At 39.2% G+C, this 27,670-nt stretch overlaps 1 protein-coding gene across 8 annotated transcripts; it reads left to right on the forward strand.

Moving 5' to 3' along the window:
- Window positions 1-27,203, forward strand: LOC108036752 (uncharacterized). 8 transcript variants are annotated; one of them, XM_017113075.3, is made up of 10 exons: window positions 1-249; window positions 8,427-9,146; window positions 22,264-22,370; window positions 22,428-22,542; window positions 22,647-22,992; window positions 23,060-23,274; window positions 24,791-24,949; window positions 25,007-25,374; window positions 25,441-26,348; window positions 26,492-27,203. In XM_017113075.3, the coding sequence occupies exons 2-10, from the start codon at window positions 8,617-8,619 to the stop codon at window positions 26,645-26,647; spliced, it is 2,904 nt and encodes a 967-aa protein (XP_016968564.1). In that variant the 5' UTR covers window positions 1-249; window positions 8,427-8,616; the 3' UTR covers window positions 26,648-27,203. The 8 variants fall into 8 exon arrangements, with proteins under 8 accessions (XP_016968564.1, XP_016968567.1, XP_016968562.1 ...); XM_017113077.3 differs by lacking the exon at window positions 1-249 and adding an exon at window positions 7,955-8,000; XM_044094567.2 differs by lacking the exons at window positions 1-249; window positions 8,427-9,146 and adding exons at window positions 21,235-21,260; window positions 21,324-21,521.
- The last annotated feature ends 467 nt before the right edge of the window (window positions 27,204-27,670 follow it).

Raw genomic sequence — 27,670 nt, forward strand, 5'->3', positions numbered from 1 at the left:
AAGAGAATGCAACAGAGAAATTCTCGTAAACAGTTGGATGTTTAAGATGTGACAAAAGCAATTGAAATGTTTGCTAAATTATAAACCCAAAGTTGTTCTTTTATTCCCTAACACGCGTCAAGTGAAGCGGTTGCACAAGAGTCGAAGAGACAGGAAAAGGGGCAAAACAATGGAGCCGCGTGAAAATTGATTAAACAAAGCAACGGAGAGACAGCGCAAAATGCACAAAATGGTTAAACTATTCCTCAGGTAATTTTATACACAACAATGACAAGATTGCTCTTGTGCTCTCAGTGTTGTTGTTTCGTTCTGGGCTCTCTTTGCGCATTTATTATTATGAATGACGTAAGCGCGTCTCTCCGGTACCCCTACAAAGGCAGTAACAACAACTAGTTTTGTAGCTTTTGCAAAGGAAAATAACAGAATCGTTTCTTCATACAGCGTGTGTGAGCTCCCTCTGCACGCACACGCACACAAGTAAAAACGTGCTAGCTGCGTTAAGAGATATAAGAGAGCGGAACTCAGACTCTTTACAATATTATATCTTTTTTTGGTCAATGACCTAAGCTTTTTGGTCCGTTAGCTGGATTCGTTTCGTTTTTCGCCTATTTCCGCGCGTTTGCCATGCGCGAGTTAAAAATTATAGTTTATTTTCCTAAGTTTGCTTCACCTTGCGGAGGTGTGAATCAATTGTTAAATTTTGGATCCATTTGGATTGTGCTTGGAGATAAGCTGAACAGGACCTAACGGTCGCAGCCCTTACTTATCTTGGCAGTACTTGCGTCAAAGCTGAATTAATCTAGAAGTTTACTTCGGCTAGCTACCGTAGTATTTGTTTAAAAAGTACACGAGAATAGTATTATATGCATATATTTCAAAGAATATTGCAATAACAAACTAAAAGAGTACAAGAGGACATACAGCTGGCGCCAAAAAGCAAGGAAACTGTCGATTTTTGCGAGTAGGGTAACATATCGAGCAACCAAAACAAAGGTTGCCATGCCTGCAATGCGTACTGTTTTTACAACTGAGGTAAATTTATCGGAGAAGTAGTAAATTTAAGTTTAATTTTTACTAAAAAAACGAATTACGGAAATATTAACACAATGTTTTATTTTGATTTACTGTTTGCTAAAACCAAATATAAGGGTGTTTGCATTATTTTGACGTTAATTATTTGAGTTTGTGTTTAATACACTGTTGTACCTTTGCATAAACAAAAGATAAGCAGTTACGCAGCACTTACTTGTAACAACCAGGAAGCCAAGAAGGAAATTTGAAATGTACTTTCAAATGTCTCGTATACATTCGTATACACATATATGTATAAAATAAGTAATCGCGACATTTTGGCTAGGTAAACCAAAGGCATCCGTACTGAAGGTCGTTTTTGTTTGCAAGCGATAAACTTTTTTTGACTTAAGAGCAAATATCACAAATGGTAACTCGAATGCTTCCCAGTGTTTGCGATTTGAATTATCTGTAGCCTTTTGTTATCCAACCATTTCCTTATCTGGGCTTGGCTGTCAATGCGTGTGTCTGTGATGGTAGCTTGATTGAATTGTTGTCCGTATGTTAGCTCCAAAAACGATCGACTGAGGCTTATCAGAAGCGGAATCATAAACAAAAGTGAATACGGTTAAAGCGGAAAGACAGAGTTGATAAAGGGTCAACTTTTTATGTAGAGTAATGCGTTTGCTAAATATAAATACGTAGTGAAGAACAGGCGCAACACTTTATAAATATGCATATAACACAATATAAAGTATATGCGGACGTTGAAACAGAAGCCATTTTATTTCTAGTTGAATTCGTACTTCTGGTGTATTAGAAAAAAGTTGTATACCGAAATAGGAGCGAATAATTCGTATAATTTTCCCAATCATCATCAACGCAGCATGCAACGCAGTGAGGGACGTTGCCGATCCCAAAAGTATGTACATATTCTTATCGGCATCACTAGTCGATCTAGCTGTCCTGTCCGTTTTTTACGCTAACAAGTCTGTCAGTTTTAAGGATATCGGTATGAAAACTTCACAAAAGTTTAATTTTTATTGCGAATCGGACCACCATATTCTGTACCGCGCTTAGAAATGATCAAATACTTTTTTAGAATTACAAAAAATTATTATTTTGGTGCTCTTTGACATATTAGCTTCTACTCTTTAAAAAAAATTAGATGACTTTCTCATATGTAGCTGCCATAAGTAATATCAAAAATAGTTTTCGGTGAGGATAGACAGCCGCTAATTGATTACCTTTTTTTGTATAATATAAATTATTATTATTTCTATAATTAGTTTTTGTTTTACTAAAAAGCTCTGTGCATGCTCAATTATATTATCATGGCACAATTTCCTCAATTGTAAAAAGAATGTTGATTTTTGGAATTTTCAGTTTTCAAATAAAATAAATAAAACTATTAAACTTTCGTGGCCAATAAATATGAGCTAGCGCTGTGCATTTTTGTGACGCAAGAGATTTTTCCTAAAAACGTCTGCCAAATGTCAATGTGATCCCATAAGGATCCTCATCCTGACTCATATATTGATATTAATGACTTTTTTTGGGGGTACCTATGCAAATTCAAAGTTATCTGACTGAGACGTCTGCATAAATGCACCCAAAAGTGCAATTTCCCCTCCACAGCTTTCAATGAATGAGAGTAAATGTCAGTATTGGCGGGTAGTGCGCTCACTGTTCAGTTTATACACGGTTCAGTGAGTTATTAGTTTTTTTTAATGATTTCAGTCAGAAGTTTGCAGGGCAGTGAAGGAGACGTTTCCGACCCCAAGGAATACATATATTCTTGATCAGCGTCACTAGACGAGTCGATCTAGCAATGTCCGCCCGTCCGTTTCTACGCAAACTACAGGGTTGCCCATATTCGACGGACCCATGTTTTTTTTTTTTAAATCAAAGAAAAAAATAAAAATTTGGCGGTTGGCAATCTTAATCATTTAATTTGTTCCAAGTAGATTTGTTTACATCAATTTTTGAATATGATATCTTTCAAATGGCCGCCTCTGGCGTTGATGGCGTATTGTGCCCTTTTTGCAGCATTTTCCATCATTTTCGCCAACATTTCGGCCGGAATAGCGGCTATTTCTTCACGAATGTTGTCCTTGAGCTCTTCTAGGGTGCTTGGCTTGTTAACGTAAACCTTTGACTTCAAATATCCCCACAAGAAGAAGTCAGGCGGCGTCAAATCGGGCGAACGCGGTGGCCTGTCCAAATAGCCACTTTTCGACATCAAACGGCCCGGAAACAATTTCTTCCGAAAATCGATTGTTGCCACTTGTGTGCGGTGGAGCGCCGTCTTGTTGAAACCAGAACTGCCTCATACGCTTTCGACGAATAATTGGCATCTCAAAATTGGTCATCATGTCGCGATAACGCTCCTGGTTGATGGTAGCAGCATGGCCATTTTCATTTTGGAAGAAAAACGGCCCAATGACCGTTTTCGAACTAATGCCGCACCAAACTGTGACTTTTTCGTCGTGAAGAGGCACTTCTTGAATCTTCTCAGGATTTTCAGTGGCGTAAATACGGCAATTTTGCTTAATTACGGTCCCATTCAATGTGAAATGGGGTTCATCGGACATGATAATTTTGTTCCAAAATTGATCGTCATCTTCGGCCATTTCGATGACTCTTTGCGCCGATTCCAATCGACGAGGCTTGTTCGTAAGCAACAATCTTTGCGTCAATTGAATTTTGTACGGGAACAAATGCAAATCAACGCGAAAAATCCGTTGTAAAGTGGACCGAGCCATGCCCAACTGCTGAGAACGGCGTTTTTGGGATGTTCTTGGGGACATCTCAACACTGGCTCGTACGGCAGCGATATTCTCGTCCGATCGCCTTGGTCGACTTTTATTTGGCCTCTTCGGATTAGAAAGAGCCTCACCAGTCGTAAATTTTTCGTATAAACGCTTAATGGTGTTCTTAGAAGGCGCACTTTTCACATTTTTTAATTTTTTAAAAGCACGTTGAGTTTTCACAATTGACTTGTTCTGTTGAATGTAAATTTCAACTATTTAAGGGCGCTCGCGTGGAGTGTTTTGTTCCATGGTAAAAATCTGCTTGGAATGACGCTTCAAACGCGGTATGTCATTAAGCGATCTGACATCTCTTTCAAAAGTTATGGCGTCGTCAGATGGGTCCGTCGAATATGGGCAACCCTGTAGTATCTCAGTTGCAGGTAGTATATTAGTCGGAACCAGCCGGATCGGACAACTATAACTTATAGCTCCCATAAGAACTATCGGGGAAAAAAATTTAAAAAAAATATATATCTTTGGTGTTTTTTGACATATAATCCCTTACGCTTGGAAATAACATTTTATAATTGGTTTTGAATTTCGAATTAAATTTTGTCAAAATCGGACGACTATATCATATAGCTGTCACAGTAACGATCAGAAAATTGGTAAGAAAATAATATGAAACAAATTATAGCTTTGGTGCTTTTTAACATATAACCTTCTAAGCTGGGAAATAACAATTTTTCATTAGTTACGAATTTAAAATAAAATTTTATCAAAATCGGGCGACTATATCATGTAGCTGTCACAGGAACAATCAGAAAATTGGTGGAAAAATAATATGAAACAAATTATAGCTTTAGGGCTTTTTGACATAATATCTTATAATATTGGGAATATAATTTTGAATTCAATTTAATCAAAATCGCACTACTCTATCACTAAAGTCAGCAACAATCCTTTAAAATTTCACATGGTGTTACTACATTTGAATATTTCTTATAACTGCAAGGGTATACAAACGCCGTGTCCTTTTCCGTAGAAGCAGTTTGATAACTTGGTTGGCTACTAAAATCTGAAGGAACTCAAGTAAACGAGACATCTAATGGAACTTATTTTTGGAAAATACAACTTTCACTCGCAATAAAACTCAGTGAATACACCAAAATGTTGTACACTGCTCTTTAAATGAGAGCAGTCTAGTATGCAGGCTTCTTTTACAAATATATGTACCTAAGGGCCGGTTCTCGAATGCCGACTAACATTTAGCGAACAGAAAAAGTCCGTCCTAAGCGATTTCGGCTTTCTTGAGCTTTAATGTGAGAGTTAACTTTGACAGGGACCAGACTCTCTGTTAAGTCTTTTTCGACTCGATAAACTGAGGTGAAATTTTCCAATATTATCCATAACAAAGCCTTAACAGTTAATACAATAATCAAAGCTAACCATGTATTGCCACTTTATAGCTTCATTTTGTGACGTTCAGATAAGTCGAGAGTCGGGAGTCGAGAAAACCGATTTGCTTCTACGACCACTTTATAAGGTCTGCAAATTGTTCGGGTACATAGCTATCAGGGATATATCATTTTTATTTATTTAAAATAAGTTCGATTTATAATTCTAATTCTGTAAAGTGTTTTACAATAATTTAAACATACATTTAATATTTTGGACCAATTTCACCTTTACTGTTTTAGGTGTTCAGGTATTTATTTTCAACGCAATTCACAATTGTGGGATAACTAAATAATATTTTTTTATGTGCTTCGTGTAATCCGCGATTATCCGTAACCGAAAATTACATGTTTTCACCTTGTTTCAACCCACGGCGAATTAATTAGGCTTAGATGGATTTATGACCACTATATAACCCGAGATAACCCGAATGGCATCATAGCGAAATGCTCTTAAAAGGCGCGTCTATGACAACATCTTCGGTAATGCCGTGCAAATTCGAGTATTTTTGGCCAGCACAGGGGAACAATAATAACAAAAAGAAACCGAAATCGAACAAGAAAGGAAATTAACTTCGGCAAGCCGAAGTTTGTATACCCTTGCAGTTATAAGAAATAATGAACTTTAGTAACACCATGTGACATTTTTATATATTTTTTTCGTGTTTTCCGAAATTCACAACCAAATAAAAAATGTTATTTGAAATTAAAAACCAATTAAAAAATGTTATTCCCAAGCTTAGGACGTTACATGTTAAAAAACACCAAAGATATAATTTTTTTTAAATTTTTTCCCCATTAGTTCCTATGGCAGCTATAAGATATAGTTGTCCGATCCGGCTGGTTCCGACTTATATAGTACCTGCAATAGAAAGAAGATTTTTGGAAAAGTTTCAGCCCAATAGCTTTAAAACTGAGAGACTAGTTTGCGTAGAAACGGACGGACGGACAGACGGACAGACGGACATGGCTAGATCGACTCGTCTAGTGACGCTGATCAAGAATATATATACTTTGTGAGGTCGGAAACGTCTCCTTCACTGCGTTGCAAACTTCTGACTGAAATCAGTAAACACTCTGCAAGGGTATAAAAATGAAACAAACGTATTGGACATGTGCGCAAATCTTTTTGAACTTTCGCAATCGAAGCAAAACCAAGCAAGTGCCAAGAGCAAACTCTGACGTACATTATAATTTTTAGCAACGCCCTCTTTTTTCTAAAACTTTTTTTGAAAGATTTTGTACACCTTTTTAATATTTCGTACACCTACACGCGCTCCTAATCCCATTGCGGATTTTACATTAACCTGGTATCCCTTAAGACCTTTTATTGCCAAAGGAAGTGGGATTCCCATTATTAGTCACAATACTTTTGCTTCAGTACAATCTATGTCCACATTGTTTCGACCATGAGTAAGCGCAATAATTAGAAATTGGGAGCACATCGGTTTTAACAAGTCAAATTAGTCACTCGAGTGTACAGTCCGTTTGAGAAATCGTAAGGTTTTTAGCAAACTAATCGTTCCTTACCAAAGATGTATGAAAATATGGTATCCGAACCTAACCAAATTGATCTACTTTGCCCTGGAACTAATGTATGGTAATACAGTACAGATAGCAAAGCCACAGGAAGTCAAATACGCAAACGCCAAAAATAAAAAGAAGAAAGAGTCCGGTTTCCAAAATAATTGTCACATTTCTAAAGCTGTGGCTAAAATCTAAGATATGATAGTTCTAATAAAAAAATAAGGAAACACAAATACCTCTGTAGATAGGATAGATTAGGCCTTTTGGCTTTGAAAGGCTTGTGTACCACTTTATTCAAGCACAAAAATAAGGAAGAAAGCCAATGTCCAGTGCCTCGACCATCCGATATCGCTATAGAGAGCGGAGAGAAGAGGACAAGGGATGGAGATGTACAGGCAGCGAGATTGTAAAGCCCCACCAAAAAACGTTTTTTAGGCCAATCGATAGGTACTGACAAGAACAATCCATTTCAGTTAGGCTTTTTTTGCTCACACATGAGCAAAATTCAAGGATTTGGGCGTCAGAGTGGGAGAGGCATGTTTCAGTTCTATCCAGAGACGCACCCCATATCTGTTAGATACTTTTTACTAGAAGTGTAACTAATAGTACATTTACTATTATAAATTGGCTAGGCAAACCCAATTACTGGCACTTCATTTGGTGTAATCGATTTGGGTAGACTTTTTGCGCCGCGTGAGTTTGTTTTTTTTCCCCGGCCAAAACATTGTTGGACAATCGAGAGCTGCCCACGCGCAAGGTGAGTTTGGGGGATTCTTCCTACACGCAATAAAATCGTCATCAATATGCCCCTGTGTAGGTGTCAAGCTGACGCTATTTAGTGTGAAAAAACCCCTCACTAGTTGGTGCTTAGGTCAAATACTACGAAAGCCGATATACGGGGTCTTATAGGGCGTTTTAACCAATATACTCGTGAGACTTACTTGGGATCAAATCGATCCCAAGATTGGCTCTGATTTTTTCGGGTGTACTTCAGTGCGGTGCTGGTCAAGCTTTCGCCTTTTGATTGATAGATGTTTGCTTTCAGCGTGTGCTGAGCAGGAAGAGAGCGTTTCTCTTCGGCATTGTCTCTCGCTCGGCCTCTCAGACTCGGGGCGCTCTCCTCTCTTCGCAGAGGCGATCGGGGCTCGAAGTACTCGTGTGGACCGCAGGCTAGCGCCCCATTCGCTTGCGTTCATTCGCCGCGTCAACAACGTTGCGTATACGCCCCGTCGGCCGCGTTGCATGAGTGTTGGTGAGCGTCGCCTGCGTGTGTGCTCGTGTGAGGGCGCCGTTGAGTTCTCTTGAAGTACACGAATATTGTTTAGCCGACTTCCGTTCGACTGCCTATAAACCGCGCCTGTGCGCCGCATAAAATCATTTCTAAATTTATACGCACACTCGCCCGCGCCCTCTCGCCCGGAAGATCGTTTGATTTGTGCAGGGCGTAATGCCTCAAGATGTATGTTCTTGCATAAATATTCGCCAAAGAGCAGCCACCCGCAGCAGCAAGCAAAGGGAAAACAAAACGTCCGGACCTGTTTTGGCCAGACGAAAGTCGCCGTAGGAACTCACACAGACGCCTAGCAAACGCTGGTGCTGCATTTGAATTACATTTATTGTTTGCTTTTTCTTTCTATATGAGTTTTGAACATTGTTTATTTTCACATAAATTCTTCAGTGGAAAGTGAAAGCGGCGTCGCACCATCGTCGTGAAATGTGGTTGCCGGCGAGTCGACTGCGCGGAACGGACAAGTTATGCTGATGGCCAAGACATTTCGCGAAAAAACAGACTGTCGAATGCAAAAGCACGGGCGATATTCGAACGCTAAGCCTTGAACCAAGGGCTCCCAACACGAGGTCTACGCAAAATGCGCGTGCAACATCGCTATGCCAGAAATCCAGCCAGTACCAGTAATAACAGCTCGGTAAACCACGGGGGCAGCAGCACCGGAATCACCATTAAGCGGGCCAAGAAGCCAAGTGGCCAGAACACTACCGCACTGCGCTCTGCCAAGCAGTCGGTCCCCAGCCCCAAGCCAGCCACCACGATGCCGCCCGCAACCCCCCTCAGTCGGCACCACCGCCTAATGGTGGACAAGGAGACGGAACCGGAGTGCGACAAGGAGTCCGAGCCACTGTCCAGGGCGTCGTCGAGCCCGGGCCAGGGCGACGGAGTCGAGGAGTCCACTACGACCACCACTTCGGTGGAGCTGCGGTCCTCGGCCAGCTCGCATTACAGAGCGTACACCACCATCCGGAGCAACTCGACGTCGGCGATCCTCCATGAGGCCGTCCTGCCCCCCCTCACCCCCGCCGGAGTGCTGTACGCGCGCCCACGCACCCTCAACGTCCACAATGTCTGCCAGACGCCCGCGCAGATCACGCAAATGTTTTTTGGGTATGTTTTCCGTTTGCTTTCCTAAGTTCGGCTCGGGGCTTACTAACTGACTAACACACTTACTAACGAGCAACTAACTGTGTGAAAGTTCCAACTACGAAGGTGTACGCCTTCCTTCCATTGAAATAAGAAACGTGGTTTGTATTCATTTACGAAGTGCACTTCCATCACCAATAATGTAAGCCTCGATAGTAAGCAAGAATTTGCATTAAACTAGTAAACGCCATCCCTTGCAAGGTAAAGTGTTGATTTATGCTGTGGGTAAATATTTAGACGGGAGGAGAAACTAAAGGTCAAGGATACAAACAAAATTTTGTTTCGCTGTTTGCCCATTCATCATTCTCATCCATTGCTGACTAATTGAGGGGTCGAGCTGCCTGCACTTGCGCAAGGCCACCAAGAAGGCAATCCATCGGCATAAATATTATTGGCAGTTCAATAAGCTTACGGTCTGGGGCGATGCAGAGAAACCACGGCTAAGGCACAGGAAAACTTCAGGGAACAGTTTTTAGATTCGCTCTCCACCCGAGGCATTTGAACGCATTCCTCTTTCATGAACCAAGACACTAAGCCAGTTGGTTTCGCGTTTTAGGGTATTCACATTTTAGCCATTGTCCGGTAGGTTCAATACGCCGTTGGCAGAGATTTATGGGCGTCACGACCTGCCACGCCCCTTTGCCTGTGGGAACTGCGTTCCGTCCCGTTTGGCGCGCTCGTTCTTGAGAGATTTTGTCATCGTTATTTTAGACTGATGTATTTATATTTATATTGCGCGAGAAAAGCGCGAAAGCAGAGAACGAACAATATTCAATTAAATAAATTACCACCTCTCCCCGGAATTGTTTGGTCTCCGTGGCTGTCACTGTGTGAAAATTCATTGAACTTGATCTCTGTGCACTGCCTTGCGTTTTGTTTGCTTATTTTCGTTGTCTCCGTACACAGCAGCGCGTGTGTTGCACGTACTTAGTTGTTTTCTTTTCATCAATTGGAATTGGAAGTGGAATTCGAACTAATAACAGAGCGTTAAAATGCCAGGCGCGCTGCAAACACGATCTCGCCAGCACCGAGGATCCAGTGCGATTGCTGCTATCGGGTACATGCTGTAGATTGGATATTTGTCTCAATTTGCATATAATAAAGTCGTAAATAAGGCAGCAAACTGTCACTTTTATAACGTTTTTATTGAGCACATTGCCTCCAGCACTGGAAGTTTTAATAATTGGCATAGTGACGAACAAGCGATGCCCTGCAGGTGTAATATTGAAAATAGAGATAGAACTGGTTTTCATTTTGGAGATAGTTTTGCAACTTTTCAGTAAATTGCGGCTATCCTAAGGGCATCATTGTCTCCCACAATCCCACAGGCTTTGTTTTATTTGGAGACCGGTTATTTCGTTGCCCGCCAGGTAGTCGTCAAAATCGAGTCGAAGGAAAATAAAGAAAACTAGATCCTGCCACAAATTCGTCCCGAAGAACCGCACCCAGGCCCATCGAGTTACCTGCGGGGTGTGAGCAAAGTTCGATTCGGCGGATGCCTGGCTATGTGGCTATCGCCCTGCCGCTTCCCACCGTCTTCGTGGCCAATGATGTTATGGCTGAAACCTAATTTTAGCCATGATCTATTGTAGACTGACCTTCTTCGTGACACACTCAATTTACAGATCACTGTGTGCGACACACGTGCTGTCGATTTGCAGAGTATTGCACTGAAGGCTTGGCCATTTTTCGCCCCATTGAGATGGATAAAAAAGCGTCGACTAATTCCGACTCATAAATCATGGACCGCCGCGTTCATGAACGACTTTATGTGGTCGCAGAAAAATTCAATTAAAAGAGCTGCACGCTCTGGCTTTGCTTTTATTTCGCCTTAATTTAATATTATTGTTGCAACCATAATTCAGGCACTGACCGGGCAAAAGTCTCCATGATGAGTTTATCAAGGCACTTCAATTCAGCCAAATGCCGCATTCTTTGTCAATTATTCTAGTAGCATTATTTGTCTTGTTTAGGTGCCTTCTCCTTTATTGTTTTGTTATTTCGCTGGACGTGAAGTGCATTTATCATTTTTTCTTCATATACACATATATAAGTCTATTTCTTTGCTTTATTTATGACTTGACCAATATTAAACACAAATGGCAAAAGCCATTTATTCGGTAACATGTAAATAAAAAATATTAAATCAAAGTTATCCCCATTTCCGGTTGCTTGACAATATTTTCCATTTATGAGGAATGATAGTTTCTGTATTTTTAGAAATGTTTTAACTGTTTGCGCCCTAATCACTAACAATAAAAACGCATGTGACCGGGCTAAATCTCCAGTCAAGGGTTTTTCTTAGAATTAATGACACAGCTTACTATTATGTCATAAACAAGTTGCGAGGGAAGATTTTTTGTGTAGAGATGTTTTTAAAACTAACTAACGTTTTTAGTTATTTCTTACGTATTATATTTAATATCAGAAACTCTTAATCGAGCAGATGTATCTCTTTAACACTTTTCTGCAGAGCCATTCATCACAATTGCAATCGACGTAAGGTAAAAAATGCCGCCAATAGAAATCGGGAGAAGTCAATTAGGAAACTACCCTCACACCCAATTCTCACTCAATTCTCATTGCGGAACTGCGGCACGTTGGCAAATAAATAGCAATAAACGTGCTGGGAAGTGCATTTACAGGCTAAGCCAATGCTGGCATTAATTATTCAGTCGACATAATTAAGAAACGTGCTGTAAACAATTAATTGCAACTGAAAGACTGCAGAGAGCAGTGAGCTGTAAACACATCCAGTGCCAAACATAAATATCCCGTAGCTCTGAGCTAATCGCTTAAAAATAACAAGAAACTGGGCGGCAGAATGCAGATTGCAGATGGGTGAAATCAGAGACTAGTGCAGGCCGTCCCCTCCTAGAAGTCCGCAATGTAACAAAGTCTGAAAGGGTCGACAACCACGTTTTCCCTATTGATTTCCCGGTAATGCCAGAAGGGGATAGATGTAAGACCCATATCAAAACCATTGATGACACCATCAAAAGACTTTGTAGGCATTTCCTAAAGCCAAGTTTTCATTTATTTTGCTTGGCGGCGACCCAAGTGATGTGGCCACCCCTAAAGTGTTGTGTCTGACGCAGCCAACGAGCTGCATCAGCTTATGATGATCTTGGCTAAAGATCATTCACTTAGCACTTGCGGTATTTTCACGGTCAAACGAGCGGAGTTTGACTAGTTTCAGTGCCATGCCCCGGCCATTTTAAATTTCGATTTGCAAACTAAAAAGCACTTGAGCAAATTTTCTTTTGTTATGGTTTACGTACGCTTATTTACTCGGTTTGCAGTCGATATGTTTACGCGGGCATGTTCTAAAAATAGTATGCACCATCCAATGTCAAAAGTGTGCATTTTTGAGGGCCATTTAACTGGGGCCACTTCATAATTTATAAATCAAACACAACAAACAGCTAAAACGCAAAGAAAACACTTTGAAAAGCAAAAATATTTTGTAGAAATATATAGTCAAAAGCCTTCAAGTCTTAAGAGACCACAAAGAGGTAAGATGAAACGGCAAACAGGGTTCAACTTTTATACCGTTCTCGTAGAGTCAAAGGAAATATTGTTTTTGGAGAAAAGTATGTAATCGAAAAGGTTCTCCGATCACGAAAAGCATATATACTTTTGATCAGAGGGTTGAGTCCGTATAGCCATGTCTGTCTGCCCGAGTGAACGCTGTGATCTCGGAAATTATTAGGCTAGATGTTTGAGATTTAAGATATGTATGTTTCTTAGCTCCCTACGCTAGAAAAAAATGATAACTGATACATATATTGTTTTCTTCAAAACCTATGATTGACCCAAAAAAGTTTTCGCGCCCACTAACACCCACAAAGTTTAAATCTGTCTGCCGCCCACATAACTATATATTGGAATCGTGGGTAGTTGGCGCTTACAATCTCGCTTTGCTGCTTGACTATCTCTATCTCCCCTTTTTCTCCCTTTAGCAGACAGAGGGTATCTGATAGTCGATGGCGTTCTTCCTTGCTTAGAATTTAATTTTATGGCTTGGTTTCATTTTGTGTGGCTTAAATGTTTCAATTATAAATGAGATAGAATCAACTTTAAAACGGCTTCGTTGCATGTTTAGGACAATACATTTACAAGTACCTTACCAAGCAAGCTGATCAGAAGCATCTATTTTCGAAAGTAGTGTTTTAAATTTGCCCCTCGAACTGACTCACATTTCCCAACATTTGCCTTTTGTACTCACTTGTCATATGAACACAGATGTGTCTTTGCGCAAAAACCAATTTGTGTACTCGGTACCCTGGGTTTGTGTGCTTTTATCGACTCGATCTGGGCTATCGGTTCTTTGTTAGTCGACCGAAATATGTAACCTATTTATTTTTTAAATGTTGACCTCATACGCACTGTGCTCAAGTGGGAGTAAATCGATAGCGACTAAATGTGTCGATGACAACTTCATTCGGCGCAGCATGTGGACGGCTGATTGACACACTGACTGATTGAGGGACTGATGGGCTGACGAACTGACAGGGTGACAGTACGCAGCCTTTGCGGGGCTTTTGTTCTAGGCCGACACAGAGAGCCACGATGGTCGTCGGGTGTCGGCCCTATCTCGATACTTTCAATCAGAAAACGATAATTCATGACATCACCGTCGTCACCATCATCATTATTGCCATCGGCAACCGTCCGTAACAGTTTGCTCCCCAAGTTCCCCTTTCCGCTTGAGTGGCACGCTTAATTAGTAATTTAACACAATATTAAATAAATGTGGGTCCTCTGGCCCGCCGCCCCTACCCCGCGTTGTAATTCCTATTAATATAATCCACTCTGACTTTTGTTTCTTCATGACATCAAAAGTTCGTGAGCTCGGGCGGGCAATTTTCTCATAATGGGATTTTCATCGAGCGCTAAGTAAAGTTGCAGTCTGTAGGAGCGATTTAAAAGCTAAACTGAACGAAATGGAAGGCGGCAGCAAGAAGCATTTCACACGAAGAAAAGCAAATCAGTTGCCCATTTGTTCGTCCAATGAGCAGTCGTGTCGCCTGCATCTCGGCTTTATACTCGAACTTTAAAAACTTAAGTTTGTGGTGTGTAACACTACTCGCGGATATCGGATTTACCTCAAACCCATTGGAAGAAACATCGGTGTAAATAATATTTTCAAGCGAAAGCTCCTCGACATCATTTATTTTTGGTACACTTTATTTTTATTACTTAATGCCTTTTTGTGCAAAAGAAAATATACGCCTCCCTTGAACTCTGGGTACACAATTGTTTACCTCAGGGTATCCACATGTTTGTAAAGCGGAGAACCACAACTTTATCCGGAAATTGTGTACTTCAACAAAAAAGGAAGCTCTTGCAGCCCTTGCAGCTTAAATTGAGATAGCATTCCGAGCATTTCTATGGGAACTTTGAAGCGTTGATATGATGATAGCTTTGAAATTGAAAAACCATTTTGCGCAGAAATGGAAGAGGGACATGGCTAGATCGATTCGTTAATGATGCTGATCAAAAATAAATATAAGTAATGCGATCGGAGTCTTTCTTACTGTATTGCAATCTTCTTATGTAAGGGTATAAGAACAGTAACACGCTTGATAAAACCCTTTTGAGCAATTTAATTTATTTTAAAACAAGAAAGGAAGTTAACTTCGGCAAACCGAAGTTTGCATACCCTTGCAGTTATAAGAAATAATCAACTTTAGTAAATAAATTGTTTCCCGATCGTTCCTATGACAGCTATATAATATAGTCTTCCGATTTTAATAAAATTTATTTCGAAATTCAGAACAAATAAAAAATGCTATTTCCAAGCTTAGAAGGTTATATGTTAAAAAACACCGAAGATAACATTTTTTCATATTATTTTACCATTAATTTTCCGATCGTTCATATGGCAGCTATATGATATAGTCGTCAAATTTTGATAAGCTTTATTTCAAAATTCAAAACTAATCAAAAAATTTTATTTCCAAGCTTAGAAGGTACTATGTTAAAAAAGACCGAAGATATATTTTTTTTAAATTTTTTCCCCGATAGTTCTTATGGGAGCTATAAGATATAGTTGTCCCATCCGGCAGGTTCCGACTTATATACTACCTGCAATAGGAAGAAGACTTTTGAGAAAGTGTCAGCCCGATGACTTTAAACTGAGAGACTAGTTTGCGTAGAAGCGGACGGCCAGGCGGACGGACGCACAGATGGACATGGCTAGATCGACTCGTCTAGTGACGCTGATCAAGAATATATATACTTTATGGGGTCGGAAACGTCTCCTTCACTGCGTTGCAAACTTCTGACTGAAATCATTATACCCTCTGCAAGGGTTTAAAAATATATTTACTCTTACCCAAAATACACCCAGCAAAGCTTCTTGGTTTGATAAAACTTGCAACATATATTTTTTTTTTTTTTCTTAAAAAAATGTTTATGCTGAAAATGTAAAATCTTGTTATTGTTGAGTTATCACTCTTTTTATATTGCTAGTAAATATTTTTACCAGGGAAAGCCGAGCTCTAAATTTTCCTTGTTTCTTGGCGTATATACATGTTCTTTTTCTGGAGCATGATCGAATCTCGATCATTCGCCAGCCTGAATCGCTTTCCGTGCACACCGATCGACTGTTCTGAACGACTCCTCTCTGTTCAGCCATCAGAAGTTGCTTTTAGATTAGATTAGATGCCAGCCCGATAGTGAAAATCACATTGTACTCTCCAGAAATTCAAAAAGATTGGAAATCACACAGTTAGTTTAGCCAATACAGGGCAATACGTTTTTCGTCTGGCCTCCAACCATTTGGACGGAATTCCAGCCGATCACCGCGAAGTGTTTACTAAGGTAAACAAATTGCTCGCCAGTGATATCATGGCGCTCTACAAATAGGGTATTCAATCGAATAAATAATAAATAAATGCAAACATGGGGAGAGGGCGAAAAAAATATATAAATACGAAACACGAATGGTGAAGTGTGAAGCTATAAAAATAAACGTTGATGTCACAAGCCGAGCAGACGAGCAGAATAAAGCGAAAATGAAGGGTTATAGGACAACGACTCTGGACAAGAAAAGATATGAGGAGTACAACTTAAAAACTAAACAGATTCTTATACTCACGATGACGCTTTATCTTCTTCTGCAGGCGATGGTCTAACTGATTGCCCAGTCTCTTTAAATAGTCGCTGGTCAACAGAGGTAAAAACGTAGGCGAAAATCGTCAGAACCCGACAAAAACGACTCCTTTTAAAAACAGAAACCGCAGAATAATTAGACTTCTAAACTATTCTAGGATAATCCATAAAGAATAATGTACTTAATGGCAAACAATTTTTTTATTTTTTATGGCAGGGTTCTTAGTGGTTATTTGTAAAGGAAAAACGAATATTATGTAAACCACAAACAATATTTTGATCACTTTTATAGTTTCTTTGTTCAGCCATCCCAAAAAAGGTAAATGTAAGCTTACATTACTTTCCGTTAGTTTAAAAACCTTTCCTTCTTCCAACATTCGTATCTTTGGGCGATTGCCATCCCAACAAATTTGCACTGCCTACTCAAACACAATTAATTGTCCAAAAACCGGAACATCGGTGTAACTTATTTGGCGAACTTCAAGGAAGCAGGCGATAAAATTCCATACCCAATTATTATACCATTTTTCTTGACCAGGTCAGTGGTATAAGGCGTCTGATTTATTGACATGAGTTCTCTTGGTGATGCGGCGGTATCATTAGCGATAAATGTCAGTGAGCACGGATTTAGATAAACAGCGGAACATCTGCAGAAAGTTCAAAAGACTCTGCGATGACGCCAGGTAGTTCATTGATAAAGAAGCTACCAGATAACAGCAGATAACGCTTATTAAATAGATGAGATATGTATTGCAAAGATTGCTTTGGACTCGCATTGGCCGGCCCACCAAAAACAGCTGTTTGCTCTCTCTTTGCCATGTCTCTTCTTTGAGTGGCGCTCTTTGTTTGGATTTTTACTCTGGTGAGTAAGCGTCATTTTTATTATTAGTTATGACCTCATCATCGATTATTGCCGGGCGAAATGTGCCAGTGGTGGTGGTGCCTGTGTGATTGTATTGAAACGAGTCGTCGTCGAGCAAGCTGCACCTAACCCCCGCCCACCCCTCGGCTACCGACGCCCTCTCTTTCTCTGCCATCTCGCTCTACCTGTTACCAACAGAGAGGCAGAGAGCTAGTGTGTGTTGGTGTGCTTGTTAGGTCGCCAAGTCTTGTGCAAACATACACTGCAAAAAATGTACTACTTCGGCCTGCCACAAAATAAAATTCTTTTTGGACTCTTTAAGATCGGAAGCACTCCAAATTTTTCATGCTTCATGGATTTAACTTGTTGTATTAATCGCGAAGGCATTGTCCGATCTTGACATAACTTTTGTTTGTGAAGTTAAGTTCTTTGACTGAAAATAAGAAAATAAGTGCTGAAAAATGTATTCGTACTAAGCAATTAAAAACTGATAGATTACCAATTACCATTACCATATTTGGTTTTTAACGCTATAACCAAATACAGTGTTTAAGGAAGGCGATACAAAGTTGACTGTTAACTAATAGTTTTTTGTTGATTATTCTTTTCGTACATCAAATTGTTTGAGTGTACTATGGAACACACCTCTCTTTAAAAATGTCTCCAACTTTTCATAGATATCTGCTGATTAATCCGCGAGATCTTGACATGTGTTCTATTAACAAGTACGCAAATATTTTGCGCTTGATTTAGCTGTTAAATGCAAATACATATACGATTAGTCACTATAGTTTTTGTTGCCTTTTGCCATTACTGAGACATCGTAACAACTCTTCCTCGTTTATTTTACAAACTACCAAATGCAGGTAACGTGGGTATTATTGTTTTTTTCTGCCACTAGCAGCACTTAATCTTCCTTTCTCACTCACCGAGTTCAATGTACACTTTGTCACATTGTTCAATTGTGTTCGAAAATTGTTTATTACTCATGTATGAGGCACTTGACGAGAAGCGTGGGTCAATGAAATCATTTTCACAAATGCATTTCTTAATAGGTATCTGTAAGATCGAACATTGACCGCTACGTCATTCAGCTTGGGCCCAGGGCAACATTTTTGCAAGCGATGTGTTTGGAAAAGTCTATTTAATATTTGCGGAAATGGCGACTGACTGGAAAAAGTGGATTTCAAAAATCCTCCTATACTTCTTTTGCATTAAAGAAATCACTCGAAGTTTCATTGCAATATTTATATTATTTATAAAAATTTTATATAATATTCGGGGTGTATTTTTATTACACATTTTAAAAACGTTACAAATTTGTTTTCAAGTGTTTTTATATTATCTTGGTATATATTATACGTATATACATAATTTGGCAAAGTCTGTTCGTTTTTTATTTAATATGTTTATATATTTTATATAATATATAATTTGGATAAGAAAGGTTGGTTGAATAAAATAGGTATAGGCACTGTCGAATTTTTAAGCTAATAAGTACGTCAATAAATATTAATATAAAATTAACGTAGACAATTTTACACTTCAAAACTGATTGGCTTTTCTATAGAGCACTTCTAAAAGATTTAGGTCCGTTAATAAAATTACGCATAATTCATTCAAAATGTCATTCATAAACTGCAGTATATTTACAAAACAAATATATATAGAAAATTAATCAGCCATGATTAATTGCGCTGCTAGATGAATCACGGCTCTGGAAAGTGAACACAAACGAGGATTTTATTTAAGCAGTTTGGATTGGTAATCGACAGATAGGCTAGTTATAGATGGCGTTGTCTTGGTTCAAGTAGAATGTTATAATGCTATCTTCCCCACGTAGGCCATGTAGTAGAAGTGAGATAGGGTTTCCTACCTCGACCTTATCTGTTTCCTTTTGTTAATGGGTCAGTACGAATTTCCGGTAGCCCGGCGGCCCTCTTATAATCTTTTCGACAATTTTGCGTACCTTTTCTTCTGGCCCCTTCTCTTCCCTTAGCTGAAAATACATTGTTTATTTGTTATTCAACTCGGTTGGTCAGCATAAAAATGAGAACGCCAAACTTGTTTACCACTAAATTTCGTCGCAGTTTTAGGAGCTCATCACGCCGTGTTCTAAGAATCCATCTGGTTCCACAATTTCATCACAAAAGCTTGTGAATCACCCGAATATAACCTGTAACCTGTCTATCTTTGGATAGAATTACACAATTTTTCTTCTTCCTTTGAATAATGTCAATTTCAGTTGGCTTTACCATCTTTTCAAACGTTGAATAAAAACGCAGAGGTTTTACAGAGGTATTATCTTTTTTAGAAAAAATGTTTCACTTTATTGCAAAACGGTGTTAAAAGTGATGCGATGGGTACCAAAGAAATAACTTTGATGGTCCTATTAGCTGTTTAGGTTTTATTACAGATAAAATTAAAAAATGTCAGTAGGCTTTCTAAAATATGCCGTCACTTTATCGAATCGAAAAAGACCTCACAGGTAGTCTGAGCTCCTTTCAAAGTTATCTCTCATATTGGGGCTCGGGAAAGCCAAAATCGTTTAGCAGACTTTTAGAAATTGAATATTTAAAACTGGTCCTATAAGCGCATTCCAGTTTATGGTCAACACGAGTATCTGTCAGTTTTATTGGAGTTGCACTTCCTCGTGTGCCATATATGCTTCACATCTTCCGGAAATATTTCAACAGCCAAATTTGATTATTGACTGGCGGCCGTTCCTCTTTCTCTTTATGGATCGGAAATCGCTGGTTCTCTTCTGTTGTGGTAAACAAAGCATGAGTTCTGCGGCTGCTGCGTCTGTGTGCCATGAAAATTCCAAAAACACGAAAGCTTGGCAAATATGCCTCAACTTCACCCACACAGAGGGGCAGAGGCGAACAGAGGCAGAAGCTGGCCAAAAATAGAAGGCCAGACCAGATCAAAATATAACGAACAGAGAGGCCGGGCCAAATTTAGTGAATGATGTGAGGATGTGGGCGTGCCTAGTCGGTTGATGCAGTCATGTAATTGGCATCTAGACGAGTTTGGCCGCCGCCTGCACTTGGTCTTGTGTTGTCTCCTAGCCAAACGGTCTGCGTTGTCAGATATTGGGAGCATTTTGAGATGTTTTGGGAAAATAAGCAGCTTAGAATATAAAGGTAACTGCTTTAAACAACGTTAAAGTAAATCTAATTCAATTTGTCCGGTTATACTATGTATATTCGACGAAAGTATGTAACACGCAGAAGGAAGCGGTTCGGACTCCTTGAAGTGTATATATTCTTGAATCACTAGCCGAGTCGATCTAGCCAAGTCCGTCTGTCCGTATAAACTATAAAACTTAAAACGATCAAATGTACTGTAACATACATTTTCTCGAATACAATATACCCTTTTACTCTACGCGTAATGGGTATAAAAATCGCGCTGAACGCTTTTCTAAAGGAAAATACTAATTAGCATATTAGTAGCTAAATAAATTGTACTGTAATTTCGGATATCACCTTTTTTTTTTTAGATATTTTCTAGTTTTTCAGATATGATTAAAAGAACCTCATCTATCTTGTATTCATTGGAAGAAGCACTGATTATTCAACTAAAATAATTATATATATATAATAGTAAATTTAGGAATAGGAATTTTTAATAAAAAAAAGGTAACGAAACAAAATTCATTTACATATGAATTTTTTTTTGTGATTTTTGTATGGATTGAAGCACAGCTTTTTAATTGCTTTTATGACTTATATTTGTCACTTGATTTGACGTCATTTCCCAGAATACTGCATGTTTTTCTCTCTCTATCATTGATAAGCCATCCATTAAATACTGCCCAGCTCAAAACCAAATGTATTAAAATCTTGATCAGTCTCTATTCTGAATAGCATGTGTTAAAAGCGTAAAAAAATACGTATTTAAAGCAATTTACGCATAATATTACAATATTTTGTCTTTTCTGTGTGCTGTGCAAATTGTCAACGACGCAAAATATATATTAATAAATATAAGGAATATATTGCAGATGAATGGTATTCGCGCTTTCCATTACAAGCTCAAACCAAGTGAAATAAATAAGGACAAAAAATTTTACGAAATAAAATGGAAATAAAGTAACTGCGACGCAAAATTCTGTTCTGTTTTGTTCACATATATGATAAATATTATCCATATAGCTACTCGCCATCCCGTTCCGATTTGTTTTCCTCCCATTGTGGCTGGCATACGCTACGTATACGCGACATTCACATTTCCATTGCAAAAACAATGAAATTTTCAATGGCTTTGCTGCTTCTGCTGGCGTCATCATCGGCGGTTTCTTGTCGAGAGCCCGAAGACACAGAAGGAGCTGGCGCAGCTGCCTCAGAAATCTCGTAATAGTTTTACATTATAATATTTTTTAGATTTGTTTCTGCATTGCTTTTTCCTTTCCCCCTTCCATGACTTAAATTGGTGGCTTTAAAACATGTGTATGCCGAGAAACGTGACTGGCGTACTATTCTGATTTAAAGTGATTTCTATACATGTATACTTTATAAAGCTCAGAATATGTTCAGTAAATACGTCCCTGGACGTGTTCATTGCTGTAATCCCTCTATATAAGGATGCAAGTTATTGAAGTATCTTCCGGCTTGATGCATTTGGACCTTTTGTATAGTAATAAATTAACAGCAGCAGTGCCTTGCCGGTTTGTAAATAAATTCAAGAACGTAATGATCAATTTTGACAAACGCTGCTTTAAAATTTATAAAGTTTGCCAATTACTTGATTAATGTATATAATATTTTGTATGTATTATAAAATTAAGAATAGTCGTGTTAACGGCACAACGTGATCAATTAAATCAAGCAGTTTTTAACTTTATGCAATTGTGATTATTCAGTCTTTTTTGGAACACCTACGTATACTATATATTTTTTAAGAAAATTTACAATAATTTGAATTTAGTTATATGCTTAACAAATTTATTTAGTAGCCAATAAATTGATAAATTCTGTAAAAGGCCCATAAAGCGATCAATAAAGGATTACTTCAGGGCAGTTCTATTTTAAATCATCAACAAAGATACAATTTTTTAGCTCCCCGCTTACCTTTTTCCTCCTTTGGCTCTTACAGAGAAGTTCTGAATGCATGGCGAGCAAAGGCCAGGTGCAATGTGGTGCCCGACGAGCGAACACAGGAACTCTTCCACGAGCTAAGCTTCCATCCTAGCCAAAAGCAGAGTAAGTTACGAAAATAGTTATGTTCTCTTGATATCTATTTTATTTATTTTGTTACAGTTAGTGAAATGCTGCAGACTGCCAAGAAAGTGGCCCGAAAGGGAGGAAGTGGTCAGGCGAATGGCTTGACCTTCGGTCAGTTTTGTGTTCTAGCCGCGGATCTGAAACGCTTCAGGTAAGCTTTGAGAAAAAAATATATAATACAATGGTTTTATAAATATATATATATATAAATTGTATAACATAATATGTTTATCCTTGTTAATTTCTGATCCTTAGAGCTTCAACAATTTCGAATCAATCGTCCTACTGCGACTATCAGACTCTGTCCTCGGGTCTACTGCTCCCGGAACATGATGATCCTGCCATCACCTCCAAGCAACACCTGCAGTCCCCAGTTGCGACCACCACGTCACCTGCCTACAGCACCAAAAAGCCGGATAGCCATGGAACCGAATTAAGGAGTACCAAGTCCTTCAGCAGTGTGGATGATACCAAAAAAAAGAAGAATGCCAGCAATGAGCCCGTTGAGGTGTTCCTCGGCGGTTCTTGTAATCCAACCACCTGGAGAGCCGACGTTGCCATTCCAGCCCTCAAGGAGCTGGGAATTTCATTTTACAATCCAGTGAGTATGCCCTAGATCATACGATTTGTAAGAACCCTACTCAATTTCCGATTTCCCCGACCAACAGCAAGTATCCGATTGGACGCCCGATCTTATCGAGCTCGAGCATCGAGCTAAGGAAAAGGCCCGTGTATTATTCTTCGTTATGGATTCGGAAACACGCGCATCTGCTGGTGCCATCGAGGCGGCACACATAGCGGGTCAAAACTGCAAGCAGCTGGTGTTGGTTTTGCATCCGTATAAACCAAATCAGAAGATCCTTAATGAGCCTATTTCACAGCAGTAAGTACTGATTTATGTAAAGCATCAAGTTTTGCCATTCCTCATTGTTGATAGCCTAAAAAATAATTATTTAATTATTTTTCTGACCGGTTCTTTGAAACCGGTTAAATCAAAATTCCTAAAAATACAAAAAAGGCATCCCCAATAGTATAAGATAATATGTCAAAAAACACCGAAGTTATAATTTGTTTCACATTTTTTTCCAACCAATTATTCGATAGTTTCTATGGCAGCTATATAATATGGTAGTTATATTTTAATACAATCAAATTCAAAATTGAGAACTAATTAAAAAATGCTATTTCCAAGCGTAAAAAAATTATATTTTTTAAATTTGTGTTTCCGATTATTCCTATGGGACATATATATATATAACTATAAGATGTAGTTGTCTAATCTCGCTGGTTCCGACTTGTATATAAAAAAAGACGACTTTTGGGAAAGTTTCACCCCGGTAGCTTCAAAACTGAGAGACCAGTTTGCATAGAAACGGACGCACATACGGACATGGCTAGATTGACTCGGTTATATATACTTTATGGGGTCGGAAACGTCTCCTTCACTGCGTTGCAAACTTTAGACTGACATGATAATACCCTCTGCAAGGGTATAAAAAAGAATTGGAAAAAAACGTTCCGGTATTTGAAAAGATACATAAAATGTTAAGCATCTATCTGTTTAGTTGTGCACCTTGTTTCTTTGTTTTACCAATCAACATTTTACAAAGTTCATAAACTAAAAACTAATACATTCAAAAAGCAAACCGAAATCAACGGCTGGTTTCTTTTGAAATTTTCATATACTGCGTTTATACGATCATTTCACGCTTTCAGCCGACACCATTTCGTGAATTCGACAACACATGAAAGTTGACTATGATTTCAGCCTGAAAGCGTGAATTTGTGGTGCGCAACCAACTTAACGCTATGCAGACCAGGTGGCAACGCTCTTTGGCTCTTGCATTAGTGCCCAAAAAGCACTCAGTAACTTTGAAAATTAATTTTTCGGTTCTTATTTGACGATTGTAAATGAAGAATTTGTTGTTAATCCACCGCATTGTTTGGTTTGTTTACATTTTGTAAAGTGTGACCAGACTAAATACCAAATTTTACACGTGTGGCATCTCTACCGAAAGCAAATAACGAAATGACATGTGTCGTATAAACAGGGGTTATTTCTATATCACGCTTTTAAGAAATCGTGATTCCTGTCGTATAAACATAGTAATAGTAACAGACTCCAAATTATATCACCTTAAAAAATTATGTGTATTCCTGTAATTTAATACGTGCCCCACAATGCCTCCAATGTTTGTTGTTCAGTACGAGCAGAAGATGTGTCTCTTTTACCTGAAAGTAATTTGCCGAACTTAAATACGAGTATATGTAAATCAAATTTTGTGTCAGTATTCACGTGAAATGACTCAAGTAGCTTTACCTATTTGTGTAACGTTACCAATAAGAACTATTTATGATTATTAACTTTTAAAATTAAAATCTTCGTCGTTTCACCCTAGAGAATACCTCGATTTGAATCGCAACCAGCTGATACTTAAGGAGCTGGTCTCCCGTCGCGGTCTGCCCGTATTGGATAACATACCATTGGGTCTGCAGCGCACCAAGGATATCCTATCTGGCATCAGAGATCCACCGTCCAAAATATCTTCTATTTTAGAGTAAGTACGCCAGACTTAAAAGCCAATCGAATATATTAAGCAACATCTCCCTTTTAGTACCGTTCGCGGCGCCTTTGATCGCGTAAACCCGCAAAACGATCTGCTCACTGTGGAACAGTGCAAACGAGCTCTCTTATTTCTAGGCTATGCTCAGAGTTTAGTTAATTTAGACAATTTAACTAAGATCATAATCAACCAACGCGAATCGCTGAAATTGCTCCAAACGCACAGCACAGTAGCGGTGGATGTCGATGCTGGCAATTGTAGCCAGACCACCCTGCCTAGCCAGGAGCTCATTGACTTCGATCTGTTCTGTGTGATCTCGGCGTATCTGTCCGTCCTACAGCAGGAGATCCACGAAAGCGGATGCATTTCGCCCATTAAGGGCACCAATGTGCCGCCACCGCAGGTTTACTTCACCAATGGTTGGTATTTGCCCTGTGGTCCATTAATAATTAATTAATCAATTTTGTTTACCTTTGCTTATTCAGCTCCAGATGTGGATATTTACTACTCGGCCAGCAAGAATATTTCGCGCACGTCGAGCAACGCCAGTGTTCCGTCCAACAGCAGCAGTGGAATCGGTCCCGACTTGGAACGACATACTCTCTTTGAGCAACTGAGTCGCAGTAGGGACAGTGGAACTTCCTCTCCCCAGCCCACTGCATCGAGCAGTTTGGGTAAAAGCCTCCGACCACAGATCATGCTGAATGTGGAGTCTATCGAGACGACCGAGATAATCACCACAAAAACGGTAGAGACCAAGGCGAACACGTTGACTACATCCGTGGTTGTGCCTGCCGAAGAGGAGGAGAGTGACTCCAATGATTCAGTCTTCTCCAGTAGCAGTTCAATAGCTAGTGCCGGCGATGCGCTCTGCTGTGGTGGTGGTTTGGATATCCGGGATGTCTACCTAGGCGGAAGTTGTGTCCTCCGCACCAAATGGCGTCAAGATTTGGCTGTCCCCTATCTACAGTCCAAGAGTGTTAGTTTTCACACCCCGGCGCTGCATGAGAGTATCCAGCAGATGATTCAAAATCAGGATCAGGATGGTGCCACTCAGCAGCAAACAGCGCCACCGCAAGAACAGCTGCAGCATCAGAGGTCTTTTGTGCGCACTCGCAGAAAGTGCAAAGGGAATCAGTTGCAGCTGGTGGAGCAGGAGGAGCTGACGGTGGCAGAGGAGTCGCTCAGCTGGTCCTTGCCGCCGGTCGCCGTCCGCCAGAGCCTGTACAACCCATCGCTCCTGGACTCCAGTCGAGTCCTGCTCTTCGTAATCAGCAACGAGACCCGTTCCCTGGCACCCATGACCCTGGCCGCCCATTGCATTGGTCTTATGTACAACGTTGTTCTGGCGGTTCAGATGCTGCCCGAGGACTGTGTACTAGGTGGTGAAAAGGTATGTTATTAATAATTCATTTATAGTTCTTTTCAAAGGTGCAGCAGAATGTTAAAAAGTATTGCACACTCAGGGCGGTCTCTTCCACCATGAAAATGGTTAAACCAGATTTATCTGAATAGCTACTGGGTTCCCTCTTTCAGCTGACTGTAGCGGCCATCAAGGACTATAATCGCGGACGGTCGTACCTGATCGACCTGGCCAAAAGGCAAGGCGTGCCCGTTTTCACCGACATTCGGGCCGCCCTCGAGTGCACCGTGGCCAAGGTGAAGGCGTACAACAATCGCGACCGCTGCTAAATCGTACCTGTATTCAAGTTCCAGCTCGTGACAATTTAAGCTTATGTCTAAATCTAAGGCCTAGTGCAATTTACGTTCTATTTTTACACCCTCACTAACCCAAGTGGTGTCTTATCGTATTTTGAGAACACTCTTCTATCTAGTTAAAGCTATACGTAATGTTATATACTATTAAACATAAAATGAGTGTGAAACCACTAAAATGTCGTCGCCCAGAGAGCGCATTTCATAATCTTAGGGAGAAAGTCATGCAATCAGCTCCCCTTTACATTTTCAATAAGCCTTTTGCTTTATGCTAATTTATTATTTATTTAACACCACACTAGTGGTACATGTACTAATTTAAATGTAAATATTCGAACATGTACAATTCTGAGTGCATATATGTATGTACAATGCAAAATTAACTAAAACATACATATTCTATGATCATAGTAAGCAAAATATAAAATAATTAATTACCATATAAAAACCCCAATTATATATATGTATATCCATAGTGACACACTGTACCAGCGGGCAAAAAATATCTCAATAAAACAATTTTTCTAACATATGTATGATCTTCCGATTTGTTTGGTTTTTATTATGCTTAGAAAATATGAAGGTAAATTTTTTAAAAAGGTAAACTTGCATTGGACTACTTTAACAAGACGTATCTTTAAATTTCTAAATGATAATACATTTCAGGACTGAAGACCAGGAAATGTATATTTCAGTATTTATAATTTTTTAGAATATCTAAAAATCAACTGTCTAAACGAAAGTAAATTTTAAAAATAATATCTTTGGTGTATTTCTGAATTTCGTAGTTGATTTGACTATATCATATAGCCTTCATAGGTAAGATCGGAAAATTAATGGGATAATATGAAACTAATTTTATCTTCGGTGTTTTTTGACATATTATCTTATAAAATTGGGAATACCAAATTTTATATTTTTAAGAATTTGTCAAAGCTGTCAAAAAAATGGTCGGATTTTTTTTAAATGGATAATGGTTTGTTTTCAATTTAACTGAAA

This window comes from Drosophila biarmipes, chromosome 2L (genome assembly GCF_025231255.1).
Source record: "Drosophila biarmipes strain raj3 chromosome 2L, RU_DBia_V1.1, whole genome shotgun sequence".
NCBI lineage: Eukaryota > Metazoa > Arthropoda > Insecta > Diptera > Drosophilidae > Drosophila > Drosophila biarmipes.